Source organism: Lissotriton helveticus, chromosome 8, assembly GCF_964261635.1.
Source record: "Lissotriton helveticus chromosome 8, aLisHel1.1, whole genome shotgun sequence".
NCBI lineage: Eukaryota > Metazoa > Chordata > Amphibia > Caudata > Salamandridae > Lissotriton > Lissotriton helveticus.
In genome coordinates, this window is record NC_136069.1 from 736,202,063 (window position 1) to 736,216,239 (window position 14,177).

The window sequence follows — 14,177 nt, forward strand, 5'->3', positions numbered from 1 at the left end:
CGGGTGCTATTTGAAGAGTCACAGATATAGGCTTCTGGTATTGGTGGGTCTTACATGATATTTCTAGACTGTTGTATGAATATTTATTTTTGCCAACATATTTACCCGTCCTATACCTCCCTAAACATACACATATGTACGAGACCAGTGCCTGCATGTGGCTCTTTTCTATTTGAATTGAGATATTTAGTGCTGTGTTGACTGTACAACTAGATGCCATACATCTCATGATGTGTATATCTAGACCTATGTGTTGGGGCATTCACCAATAAATGCCCTCTTCTTTCATTGTATTATGTTCTGTCCCAAAGGCGGAGTCTCTGCACCAAGTGCGGAGATTCCGCCCCAAGTGTGGAACCTCAAAAGTCAAAAGGATACTACTCGTAAGTTCCTTTGTAAATGCTGAAAGTATTAGAGTTGGACTTTTGTTCTAAACTTAGGGCCTCATTTACTAGGAAATGAAGCAGTGTAGCGCTGCAAGCCATCTTGCTGTGCTGATGTGCATCAATTTAAAAGCACAGAGAGGCATCATATTTACAGCAATACGACACATACCTGTGCTTTCCTCTGGGCTGGCACACAATGATCTGCCATGAACCAACGCAGGCACCTTTGCACCATGGGTGCCTGCGTTGCAGGGATGATTGTTTTTGTGCAGGAAGGGACACCTTCCTGAAGAAAAACAGTTGTGCATGGCGATTTCCTCTTTATATGTGTGCTGCAGGATGTAGCACACTTAGAAAGAGCAGAAAATGAGGAGAAATAAAGGTATTTATTGTTGTTGTGCCACTCTTACACCTCCCCTACGGAGGCATACGGTTCTGACACATTCCCAGGTTTACAAAAACTTGTAAATATGGGAATGCATCAAAATCCATGGTTGTTATGTGGGAACATCCACAGCAACACCCATGGAACGCCCCTTTCACACAGAGTAATGTGTGAAAGAAGGCAATTTATTCAAGGCCATGAAAAGCCATGCAGGGTGGCTTTGTGTGGCCTATGGGCCATCACACTATGCTGCTGGTGCATCAAAAATAGTGACTCACCAGCAGTGCAAGGGGCTTGTAAATAATAAATAATAAACATTATAAATACAACGTTAAGAAGTGGCATAAGTGCATCATAAATTGCTTTATCAAAACAAGTTATTTTTGCAGTACTTAGAAAAAACAAATTTGTGCATGAAACATGGTATACACAAGCATTGGCAAGGCCAATAGGTCTGACTTGCCTTTGGAATCCAAACTAAAATGTTTTTGAAAGTCTGCTGCAGTAGAAGAAAATGCTTTTTGTACACAGTGTGTCTGTTAGATAGAAAATGTTGATGTTTGATGACTTAGTGTAAAATTAAATGTAAAATAGTCCCTTTTTTTTGTACTGATTTTTATATAGCGCAAACTTGACCTGGTATCGGAGCAACTTACATAGCACTAGTTGTGTTACATGAGGACACATTTATTTTTGTTAGGCACGGGGAGATTAAGTGATGTGCCCAGAATCACAGGATATTCTGCGTCATTGTCGAGACTAGAACCAGGTTCCCCAGATTCAAGGTTGACTGCCCTAGCCATTAGGCCAACTCCTGTCCCTTGTGTATTACATTCTTGGCGCCCCTTAAAAGGGGAATGATACACCAAATAGCCAACAGCAACAGGTGAAAGCGTATTACTGCTGTGGTGTGGAGCTGGCGCCCAATATATATATTTATATATATGTATAGATAGATAGATAGATAGATAGATAGATAGATAGATAGATAGATAGATAGATAGATAGATAGATAGATAGATAGATAGATAGATAGATAGATAGATAGATAGATAGATAGATAGATAGATAGATAGATAGATAGATAGATAGATAGATAGATAGATAGATAGATAGATAGATAGATAGATAGATAGATAGATAGATAGATAGATGTTAACAGCTTGGTAACAATAGTTTTGCAGAGAGCTGCGCTGTCATGACAGACCATAACTTGCAATTATTTGCAAATTTAAGTCTGAAATGTTTTGTTTGCTTACTTGTAAAGAAGCAGATTGCCTCATATGTACCCCTATCGCTGAGCCACCCCATGTGTCAGACAATACTAGGACTGTAAAATCATAGTCAACAGTAAACAATATCCACTGGTCAAAATTCGAGGATGGACATGAGCAGACAGCACCTCACACTATTTATAGATAAGCACTCCCGCCACCTTAACCTGAGACAGAGAGATTTAGGACTATTGCTCTTCAGTCTAGAATGATTGTACTCTGTCCACTGCCAATCTGTGTTGGAGCTGTTCAAGTGCATGGCACAAAGGTGCTGTCTGTGTGGCCAGTCAGTCACAGAAATAGGAGCCAGTGTGTCTGCAGACACATTCTGCTTCTTTGCTATTTGCCTTTTCTAAGGCGGTGTTAGATTGTAGGGGCTGTGCATTTACTTAGGTGCCAAACACCCAAGGGGATCTTATTATGGGTCTCCCCAGTTTTTAAATAGGAGTAAATACCTCCCATTAGCGATATGATGTGTTTCTGTATGCTTTAAAGGCCCTCTGTCCACCCTCTGCCTGTGGCACAGCTACGATATAGTGCAGCAGTTGCAGTGACAGTGAGGCCCAGGAGGTTGAGGGCTACTCGGACCCTAATTATGTCTATCTTTTACTACCAGACTATGGGTAGGGTGGTCCACTGCACTTGTATATGGAATGTGGGACTGGAGGGTCAGGCAGAGTATTGATGCAGTGCTTGAATGGCTTCAAGATGATTCTGCTTCTGTTGGAGGCTTCATAAGTGGCTTTGGTATAGTACTTTGCTTTGGCTGTTGTGAGGAGCTGTCTGCTTTTTTAATGGCGGCACTACAGTATCACTAGGCCAAGGAATCAGAAAGGGAAGCTTCTCTTCTTCCTAGAGCAAGAACAGACCAGGGGCAACAGTGCACGCTTCTCTTCCTGGTGGAAAATGTGTAGCAAGGCAGCAGCAGTGCACATGACGCTCTTTTACAGAATAGGTGTATTTTACAAGGCAACAGTGCAAGCTTCTCTTCCTTCCAGAACTGGTACAGCATCGTGAGAGCAGTACGAACAAAACTTCCATTGCGCATAGAATATGTATAGCTCAGGAATGAGTAGTATGTAGGATACATACATACTGATCTCTGCAGCGAGTGCTAAATATACACTGAGCTGTGTGAATGGGTGAATGAAAGTTTGAGAGCTGATGCCACTCTCATTCTATTGTTATTCTCTGTCAGTAAATTTGGTATTGCCTTTTCACTGTTTTTATTTACTATGCCATCAGTTATTCAGAAGAAGAAGGAATTACTGGAAAATAGAGTGATTTAAAGGAACAGAATATGAAAAGTACAGGAACCTATATGCATATTATATGCATTATGAAACAGCCAGCTCGCTTACATAGTGGATTACGCACATTACAAAATTGTGGTGCAACATGCAAGCCATGTAAACGTTTCAGCACTGATATACCAGTGCTGCATACCAGTCCAGCACTGCAACTTTTTCAGAACTGGGATATCAGTGGATGGTGAAGTTTTTTTTAATGAACTCTTGATGTCTCAGTAGAGAGATAGCTGTTTAAGTTGTAGGTCAAAATATATGTTCATTAGTAGAGCCCTGCCTAAGTGTCAGTGCATGACAGTAGTGAACATGGACAGCACAAAGACCTCTCTGGATGTCTCACTCATGGGCCATGTTGCAGTATTGTGATGTGTTGTGTAAGGCACATCAATGTCCCAGTACTGCAATATAAACCATATCAGAGTTGTTTTGGTACCATAAATGAATATACAAACTACCACACATAGACACACACACACATGCATGCATCTACCGTGGTGCTGGAATAGTTTTTAGAGTCAGGGTGCTGGTTAGCTTCCTCGCCTCACTAAAGTATTAAGTGTTGGGAATAATCCAAGAGCTACTTAAAAACCAAGTGTCCCAAATGCAATGATGCCCAGCATCAGTAAAGCCTTTGAAAGATGTGGTATCCACTAGTGGATTTTGGAACACATCTCAACAATATATTGCAAAAATAGGGTGCAATATAATATTGTAATATTGCGATTTATAAAGTGGCCAGTCTTCGGCAAAATAATCTCATTGTGCAAAAAAAATTGCGAGAGCTAACTAGTGACAATTGACCACTAACGGTTGTCACAGGAGACAAGTATGCTCTTAATCACTGTTCTCACCTTACAATGGCATGTATTATTGACAGGCGTGGGCAGCTGTGGTGTCTGAACACAAATTCATATTATGCTTTGGGGACTTCCATAAAGTCAAAAGGTTCTAGTTCAACCTCAACCAGACATTGGTCCCCCCAAATATGTGAATTAAGAAAAGGTTCCAATCTGAGTGCAGTTGCAGTCCTTTGCTTCTTGGTTGCTCATGACGAAATAGTTTGGTACCACTAGAAAATTGATTGTGGCTCGAAGGGGAGTCTTTCTCACTGCTCACTCTCTTTCGGTCTCCCACACTCTTTCTGGTATTGGCACCAGGAAGGTGGAAAACATTGCATAATTCTGTTGTTGATGGTACAAGACCTATCCAGATTGGGTATTCTGCCCCTTTCCAATGAGAACAAATACTCCAAAACTTGAAAACAGATAGAACTGGTAGCTTCCACAAAAACACTGTGATTATTTTTCAAATGATTTTCCAATAGCGACAATGAAATATTGTTTGCCTGGTTAGTGTAATTTTGAAACTTGCCATTTCATGATATATTGAGCCACATCAGAAGCAATGGACATCTAAAGTACTTTTCCATGAAAAGTAGTCCATCAAGAATGCAGAGTTTTAGGAAATGATAAACCACAGGAAAGCCTACTGTAGTAGATATATTATGCCATCGGTACAACTGTGTGCCTAGGAGAAGCAATTGCGGAAATGAAATAAAAGCCTAAATAAATGAAATAAAGCCTCTATATGCTGTACAGAAAGGTGCTTCTTGGTGACCAAGGATGCAGATTACTGTTCCTGACTTTGGTCAGGGTGAGGATTGGCGATGGACGCACACTAACAAACAAAATCCCCACGTCTAGCGGACTTAAACAAGGGTGCGTCCTGGCCCTCTTACTTTTAATTTATTTTTAGCTTTATTTTAGCTTTCTACGGTTTTGAATGAAATTAATGCACATCCTCCAAAGTTAGCAGACAATCAGATATCCAACTTCTTGTATGCAGATGATGGTATACTCTTAAGTCATACCAAAATTGGATTGCAACGATTAATCAATGGCATTTTAAAGAATTCAAAGACAAATGTTATGGTAATAAATGAAGCTAAGACCAAAGTACTGGTTATTACAAAAAACATGCGACTTAAACATAAATATAAATGGTTCTTGGAAGACAATGAATTAGAACAAATTGTTTCCTATAAATATCTTGGTGTTATTTTTAATGACAATACAAACTTCCTACCACAAAAATTGGATATCACAAGGAAAGCAAATACCCTTGCTGCGGCATTGAGGACTATTCAGAAAGCTATAAGTGATTTGTCTTATCCCCCTTTTTTAAACGTAATCGCTGCAAAACTACTATCAACTTTAACATACGGTAGCGAGGCAATAAACGGGAAAGATGCGGAGATCATTAATAGTGCGGTGGCTAAAACTTACAAAATGTTATTCTCCCTGCCAAAGAATGCATCACAAGCACAGGTGAGGTTGGAATTTGGACTAAATATTCAGCTATATGCAAGGAAAGGGTAAGCACTTAAAGTATGGAATAAAATAAAAATGAGCAAGATAAGGAAATGTCTCGGCTATTGTGGCATGAAGTAAAATATAACAGAAAATTACATGTCTGGTCCTATCTAAATACATTGATAGAAGAATTCGGCATAACATCGATTTGGAACAACACAATCATACAGGAAAGCTTCAAAAAAACAATTAATAAACTTACTAACCATCTCTCCTTGATAAAAGATAACGATATTCTTGTAAAAAGAAATCATGCATGGCCAATCATAAATGGTTTAAGGGAAAAAAGGTGCAAGAATATCTGGAAACATCATGGTCTAAGAAAAACAAACGCATCGTTATCAATGTTAGATTTGGTTGTTTGCCCGGATTATCCGCTATATGTATCAAGCTATTTAGCATTCGCAAAGGCCGAAATTCTGCGAATTTCGGCCTTTGCGAATGCTAATTAGACAAATGGAATGTATCAAACTAGTTTGATGCAAAATAAGGAATAGCAAAATTTGCTAATCCTTATTTTGCGATTGCACTCAAGGAATTGCAAATTTTGCGATTCCTTAAATGCAATGTATCAAACAAATAAAATGCAAAAAATGCCATTAAGGATTAGCAAATTACCACCAACTTCTAGTTGGTGGTAATTTGCGAATTCTTATCAAAAATCTTTTTTGATAAAAAACAAAGGTGCCATATGACGCCCATACATGCCCTTAGGGCATGTATGTGCGCCATATGCCCCCAAATGTCTTTTTCAGGGGTGCAGCAGGGTGTTCTTGAGACACCCCTGCACCCTTGGAAACATCCCTAATTTGCGATCAGCAAATTGCTAATTGCAAATTGCACTTTCATTCCTATGGGCCTCCTGGCCCATGGAAATGAAGGGGTAATTTGCGATTGACAATTTGCTAATCTCAAATTAAGGAATGCTAAGGAATCGCTATTGGAAAGCGATTTTGTACATACATACCGTTTTGCATTTCCTAAATAGCGATTCCTTAAAATTCGCTATTTAGGAAATGCAAAATGGTTTGTTGATACATATAGCGGTAAGTCACTTACATGGAAGACAAATGACAAATTATGCAGGATCTGTAAATCTGGACAAGAAAACATTAAACATTTATTGTGTCTTTGCCTGGATTTGGAATGTGAAAGAAAACGTACCCTTAAGAGACTGCTCAATATTCGTGGAGTAAGGACATGTAGGCAAGCCCTGATAGCATGTTTAAATTCTGAAGACTTATGAAAGAATTCTGCATTTGTGAAATTTCTATGTGCTGTAGGGAAAAAGTTGGAGCTTTTCATTTGATTTACTATTGGATTGTGCTAATATGTATTTTATATAATCATGTTTTTGGACATAAACCGAAATGATTGATTGTTTTATAACTTTTTTTAACTTGTTGGTACTTTAGCTATTTTTTTGTATGATTTTAATTAATCACACAAAAATAAATAAACTTGAAACTTGTTCCAGAGGCTGAAGCCACATTATCAGTTTTGTGGCCTACGTCATGCCATGGTCTATAACTACGGTTTCCCAATTCTTGCATTCAGGCAAGGTGCCAGGATCACACTTCTTTCTTTAAAAAATCAGTATATTTGAAGCAATGTAGAATATGATGGAATGCCGAGTGTAACCGCTGACATGAAGGATCCTGAAAACCCTATCATTAACACTGTGAAACTGAGGCAAACGTATTGCTGAGCAGATACTTAGTTGAACAGATCACATAGTGAGAAGCACTTTGATTAACTGTCCCAACTGCACCCTAGCCAATGCTGATAAATATGGGGTCCCAGGCCGCAGAACTTTAGAATACTTCTGGGCTCAAGAGGAATCTCTGCCAAGGAGAGAAGCTGGGAACACTGAAGGAGAAGTACTGCTCCTTTGCTGTGTGCTGTCTGGGTTTACCCTGCAGTGGCTTTTCTGCCAAGGAGAGGACCAATACTTTGCTATTTTCTGTGCACTCTATTTTAAGAAGCTCTCCAAGGGCTTGGAGTAGACCTTGCCTCCCATTCTGAAGTCTCAGAGACACAAAGACTTCACCAAAAGCTTCCCATAACTTCCTTGCTGGGAGTTCTGACCTGCCAAGAGGTGCCTGATGATGAGGTGGGCCTCTGGAGGTTGTTCCTGCTGTTGGGAACTTGAAAAGAGACGCAACTGCAAGAAGTGCAAGGCATCCATACCCATTTCTGACGCATCACTGTTGTGCTGCTGAAAAAAACTAAGCAGCACCTGTCCGCGGCTGGAGAAATCGCCGCACACAGAATCCCATGCACTGATCTCCGTAGTCCGAGATCACCGCACTAATATCGACGCAGCCCTGCTGTGCGGCTGCAGGAACTTACGCATCGTAGGACCGCAGCTGGTGAGATCAATGCAGCACTGTTGCTGCAGTCGCATCGCAAACCGATGCATCCCGATCCCCACGCATCGCACCAGGGTGGCAAGTCTACATCAATGCCGGGGCCACAGTAAGGAACCAACGCACACCCTCCCCACGCAATAAGAAACCGACACATCACATCCCCTTCAGTAAGGAACTGATGTATCATTTCCCCAGCATGTCAGTAAGGAACCGACGCATCACCTCCTCTGGAGTAAGGAACCAATGCATCACCTTCCCTGTGCCTAAAGAACCAACACCTCCCCATCCCTGCAGCTGTTTTTGTTTATGATGTTGATGCATCCAAGGTACTTTGTGTTGAAAGTGTTGCATCTATAGTTTGCTATGGACAGAACTATTTTTTCCTTCGAAAGATTACATTTTGATTACTGTATTGTGGATTTTTGTTTCTTTGGTCTTGTTTGGTTTAGAAAAAGATTATGTATTTTTCTAAACTGGTGTGGTGTCCATTTGTAGTGTTTTCACTGTATTACAGTATGTTTGCACACACGATTTACACACTGCCTCTGAGATAAGCCTGTCTGCTCATGCCAAGCTATCAAGGGGGTGAGCAGGAGTTATTTTAGAAGTATTTCTCCCTTACCCTGACAGGGAAGAAGGGTCCCTACTTGGATAAAGGTGGCAACCATTGCTAACTTGAGACCACCATTACTAACACCCTGATAAAAACCTGCTGCTTTCTACTGATGAAGGACTAAATCTAGAAACATGTGTCTAGAGATATACAGCACTGGCTGCAACGACAAAGGTGAAAAACTACAGACCAACTGAAGTAAACATAAACTTGTACCACATTTACCATAGTGCACTGGGGAAAATTGAATTCTGGGATGTGAGGCACGGTGCTCCCACACTCCTTCTAACCTAACTTATTTGAACATGTATTTTATTTTTCATTACAGATATTGGTAAACAGAGAGGGCCCCTATTTATCATTATTGCATGCAATGCAGCAATATAGAGGACCAGAATGCATCATATATATCACGAAATGGAGCATTCCTGCTCCCTGCTTTGTGCTGGTGAACAAACTGCTGCCTAGCGCTAACGCAGGTACCCTTGCACCATGGGGCAAGGGAGCCTGCATTACAGGCAGGATTGTTTTTTCACAGGAACGGACACCTTCCTGCACAAAAACAATCCTGTAAGGCGTTTTTCTCTTTCTATGTGTGCTGCAGAATTCAGCACACACAGAAAGAGGAAAAACAAGGAGAAATCTAGATATTTCTCCATGTTGCACTTCCTCTGGAACGCATGGCACCCTGAGGCTTTCCCAGGTCTACCAGTATTCTTGAATCGAGGAATGCTTTAGAATCCACGCATGGATTTGTGAGAAAAAACACACTCAGTCATAGAACACCTCCCTGGGCAGAGTAACATAAGGCAATGGCTTGCACTGCTTTGCGTTTCTCCAGATTTAACAAGCAATGCAGGGCCACAGAAGGTGGTCTTGCATGTCTTTTGCATCACCCTGTGGCCCCCGTGAGTGGCACAAGGGTGATGCAAAACTCTTGATATATATACCCCAGAGTTTGGTAAGAACTGTTATGTCTCTGACATGCTCAGGGCCTGACTGGCCGTAGCGGGCACAGGGCAATCCCCCGGTGCGCCGCAAAATCGGCCCTGTAACAAAATCAGCCGAAAACCGGCCCTAGAAAAGAGCTCGGCGGCACCCCCAAGGGGGTTGGGCCACTTTGCCAGGGCCGGTTTTGGTTCCCAGTCCGGCCCTGGACACACCCTGGACACGCTGCTAACAAAGGATTCAAGCTCTTAACGGATGGAATTGAATGACCAAGAGACCAATCTTACCCAGCAGTTGATGGCTAATAATGGTACTATGGTACTGTGTGTTAAAGATTCTGTTGGCAACACTGAAACATTTTGTGTGTTCTGAAGGTAAGTTGAATGAATACCATACCTGAAAAAGTATTACAGCAAAGAATAAACTGAAAAATTGACGAGCGTGCCAAAGTTAAAGGAAGCACAACGATGCTCATTTATACCTCACGCTAAACAGGTAAATAAAACCTGAGATTGGAAACATTTGTTCCCCTGGACAATAAGACCCAGATATAGAGGTGTCGGAGTTTAACTTTTAAGTTTTAAAACACACTCATTTTTCAGTCAGAGAAATAAAAGGTAAAGACAGGTTTCAAAGTTAGAAGAATTAGCAGCATTTTGTTTTATGAAGTTGGCTGCCACTTGACCCTCTGTTTTAAAACAAACAGCAAGCCTACAGTAAAAAGAATTCTTCAAATATCCCTTAATGTCTTAGTCACCTACTTAACCCCTCAAATGTTATCTGGGGATTCTGCAGCACCTTTTATACGTGCAGTAAACATTGGATGAAGGAGAATCTGTCAAGTGGTCACAGTTCACTGCAATGCGACACCAGCGTCACACTGACGTTTTTTTTTATCACATCAGCAATTAACTGGAAGGGGCAAAGGAGACACAAAGTGGCTTATTTATGAACCATTGCGTCACTTTGCATTGCCGGTGCATCGCTTTTTGTGACGCACCAGCGGCGTAAAAACTGTGCAATGCTGCGTCATATTTACAAAGTGACGCATCTAGGTAGATGCGTCACTTTGTAAACCCTTGCACCACATTATACCTGCGTCAGGTATAATGTATGCAAGGGGGGCGTATTGATGCAAGTAAGCCTTGTAGAAGTCAGCAGTGCAATATATGAGATTTCACTGCACCACTTCTAGGACGCAAATACGTCAATATCTTACGCCTGCCTCAAAGCAGGCATAAGACTGACGCAGGCACATTTGAAATGAGACTTGCCCATCTGAAATGACCCATTGCTGGAGTTGCGTCACTTTTGTGACACACTCCAGCAATGCGCCATTTTTGCGCCTACAGATACATTAGAAATACTGGCGTATCTGTTACTCCTTGCGACATGATGCGTCATACTATAAATATGACGCATCTAGAATATTGCAAGGAGGGTGCAATGAAAAGTGACTCATCGCTGTTTTCATGCAGCAATGCGTCACTTTTCATAAATGAGGCCCACAATCTTTGCTCCAATGTATCACTCAATAAGATATCTCACTTTAGTTCCAAGCTTCATTTATTATATAGTTCGTTCAGCCAGGTTATATGAATTCTGTGATTTTTTTCCTTCCTCGAGGCAGGAATTCAAAACAAAGTAAACACTTTAAACAACTGGTCTAAACCAATTACTATATTATAAATTCCCGATTACATCCTTAAATATATGGCTACATTGATAACATCACAAACTAGATCACTCATGCTATCATCAATGCACATACCATTTTTTAGGACTAGTGCCTAGATCAGTCGACATAAACAAATAATGTGAAGAAAAAAAACATTATTCTACTTACCTATTCAATCTCATACACTTTTGAGTTCCCTGCGTTTATAGTTCTCAGTTGCTGGTCTTAAAGATATTGTACATTTTGCTGTGCTGATTAATCATCTACTTTCTAATGCACTTCAATTTGGAATCATGTATATGATAAATCGTTATGTCTGAATTATTTCTACACAAACATGAGTTTCATACCTTAGAAACAAGAAATCCATCTCTGTATTCAAGTAGTTGCCTGGGATATTGCAGATCCTCTGATGAACTCATGTTGTCTGGTGACACACTGGCACATCTCTGACCTTTTTATTCAGTGAGTTGACTACGAGTTAACCTTTTACATGAATAGATGGATCACCAAGTACGGTAAGTTTGACTCCGTAACATATTATGGTTTAACCTTCAACATGCTTGAACATGTATTCTTAACTGGGTCATTAAATTTAGTTTTCGTGTCTGTAAATTTAGATCTACTTGAACGTGTGCCATTATTGTGCCACATACTCATTCATACATTGAGCATGTTTCGATGTTTTACAAATTTTGTGTTGTAATTGTTTTTATTATATTTTGAATGCATAATAGTATTGCTGTGACAACGTCTCATTACGCATAGCCAAGTGCGAAACAAGTTAAACATGTAGGGGAAGATTTACAAGCCCCCTGCGCCACTTATGCGTCACTTTTCTCATGTTAAAAGTGACGCAATAGTGGCACAAGAGGCTTGTAAATCTGCCCCATAATACGCAGGGAATATACTAAGACCTTTTATTTATTTAACCCCTTCGCTGCTAGGCCTTTTTCCCTCCTGTGCTAAGCCTTTTTTTGGCGTTTTGGGGTAGTGCGCACTTAGGCCCCTGTAACTTTTTGACCACATAAGGTATCCACGCCAAATTTGCGTCCTTTTCTTCCAACATCATGTGGATTCTAAAGGCGCCCAGGGTTTGTGGATTCCCTTGGAGGGGTCCCAGAAATTAACCAAAATATAGTGAAATTTTAGTTTTTTTCAGAAAAATGGGAAAAAAGGGCTGCAAATGAAAGCCTCTAAGTTTTTCCCTGAAAATGTTATCAAAAAAGGGTTTATGGGGCTGAAATCTCCATTTTCACAGCTTTTAGGGAATGACAGTCTTTTGTCAGAGAACCGACATTTTTCACACAGTTTTGGCATTTTTCTGGGACATAGCCTATTTTTGCTATTTTTAGAGCTTTCCACCTCCTTCCAGTTAATGGTAGAAATGAGTTTGAAAGCAATAATGGATCCTGAAAAGCTGTACATTTTCGAAAAGTAGACAAAATTCTAAAATTCAGAAAGGGGTCATTTGTCTAAATCCATGAAGGTTTCTTTAGAGAAACTAACAGTTAAATATTGGAATAATTGAAAATTTGTTGAAAAAAACAGCCTTTTGTCTCAACGTTTTCACCTATAACTTTTTCTAATTTTGACAACTCTTGGAAAGCAATATACCGTTACATCTGTTAGACCTTCCTGGTTGTGGGGATATATAGGACTTGTAGTTTCACCAAGAACCCGATGAACCCAGATCTAAAAACTGAGCAGCAACTTGCAATGGTATTTTTTCATTTACTGGGTATAGAGCACTTTGTCTTGGAAAATGTATACATGGAAAAATATGTATGAAAGACACCTATGTATTTCTGAATTGGGTACAAATTATAGAGTTCAGAAACAGTATATAATTGCACATTTTCAAAATTGGGAATACTCATACTAGCATGAGAATTATTGGTCATTTTTCAAAAAGATTTTTTTTTGCACAATGTCTTTCATTGAAAATGCATGAAAGCTCAATTGGTAATAACAGTTGATTTACAAATCTGAATTACCCCAAGTCTCCCAATAAAAACGGTACCTCACTTGTGTGGGTCGGCCTTGTGCCTGCGACAGGAAACGGCGCAAAATGCAAAGTGGTCACACCTCAATTTTGCAGTTACAAATTGACCCTTTTATGGCAAAGTGCCTACCTGTAGTTTTTGCACCCTAGCTCTGCCGGCACCTAGGGAAACCTGGCAAACCTATACATTTATGAAAGGTAGACACCCAGGGGTATTCAGGATGGGGTGACTCGTCTGCCTACCCCCAGGTTTTGTTACCCAGAATCCCTTGCAAACCTAACAATTTGACCAAAAAAACACATTTTCCTCACATTTCTGTGGTGGAAAGTTCTGGAATCTGCGTGGATCAACAAATTTCGATGCACCCAGTGTTTCCCCAGGTCTCCCAAAAAAAATGGTACCTCACTTGTGTGGGTAGGCATAGTGGCTGCGACACAAACAGCGCAAAACGCAACGTGGTCGCACCTCAATTTCCCAGTGAAATCTTGTGCTTTTTGGACAAAGAGACTACCTTTTGTTTTTGAGTCCTAGCTCTGCCAGCACCTAGGGAAACCTAGCAAACCTATAATTTTTGAAAAGTAGACACCCAGGGGAATTCAGGATGAGGTGACTCGACTGCCTACCACCAGGTTTTGTTACCCAGAATCTCTTGCAAAGCTAACAATTTGTCCAAAAAAACACATTTTCCTCACATTTCTGTGGTGGAAAGTTCTGGAATCTGCGTGGATCAACAAATTTCCACCCACCCAGCGTTCCCCTAGGTCTCCCCAAAAAAATGGTACCTCACTTGCGTGGGTAGGCATAGTGGCTGCGACACGAAACAGCGCAAAACGCAC

The 14,177-nt window shown here is 40.5% G+C and overlaps 1 protein-coding gene across 1 annotated transcript in view; it reads right to left on the reverse strand.

Annotated features, from left to right (window-relative positions):
• Positions 1-11,757, reverse strand: part of LOC144771759 (acetylserotonin O-methyltransferase-like) — an 897,827-nt gene extending 886,070 nt beyond the window's left edge. Inside the window, exon 1 of the mRNA XM_078656055.1 lies at positions 11,686-11,757. Coding sequence (XP_078512181.1) covers positions 11,686-11,757 — 72 coding nt within the window. The remainder of the gene's footprint in view (positions 1-11,685) is intronic.
• Between the last annotated feature and the right edge of the window lie 2,420 nt (positions 11,758-14,177).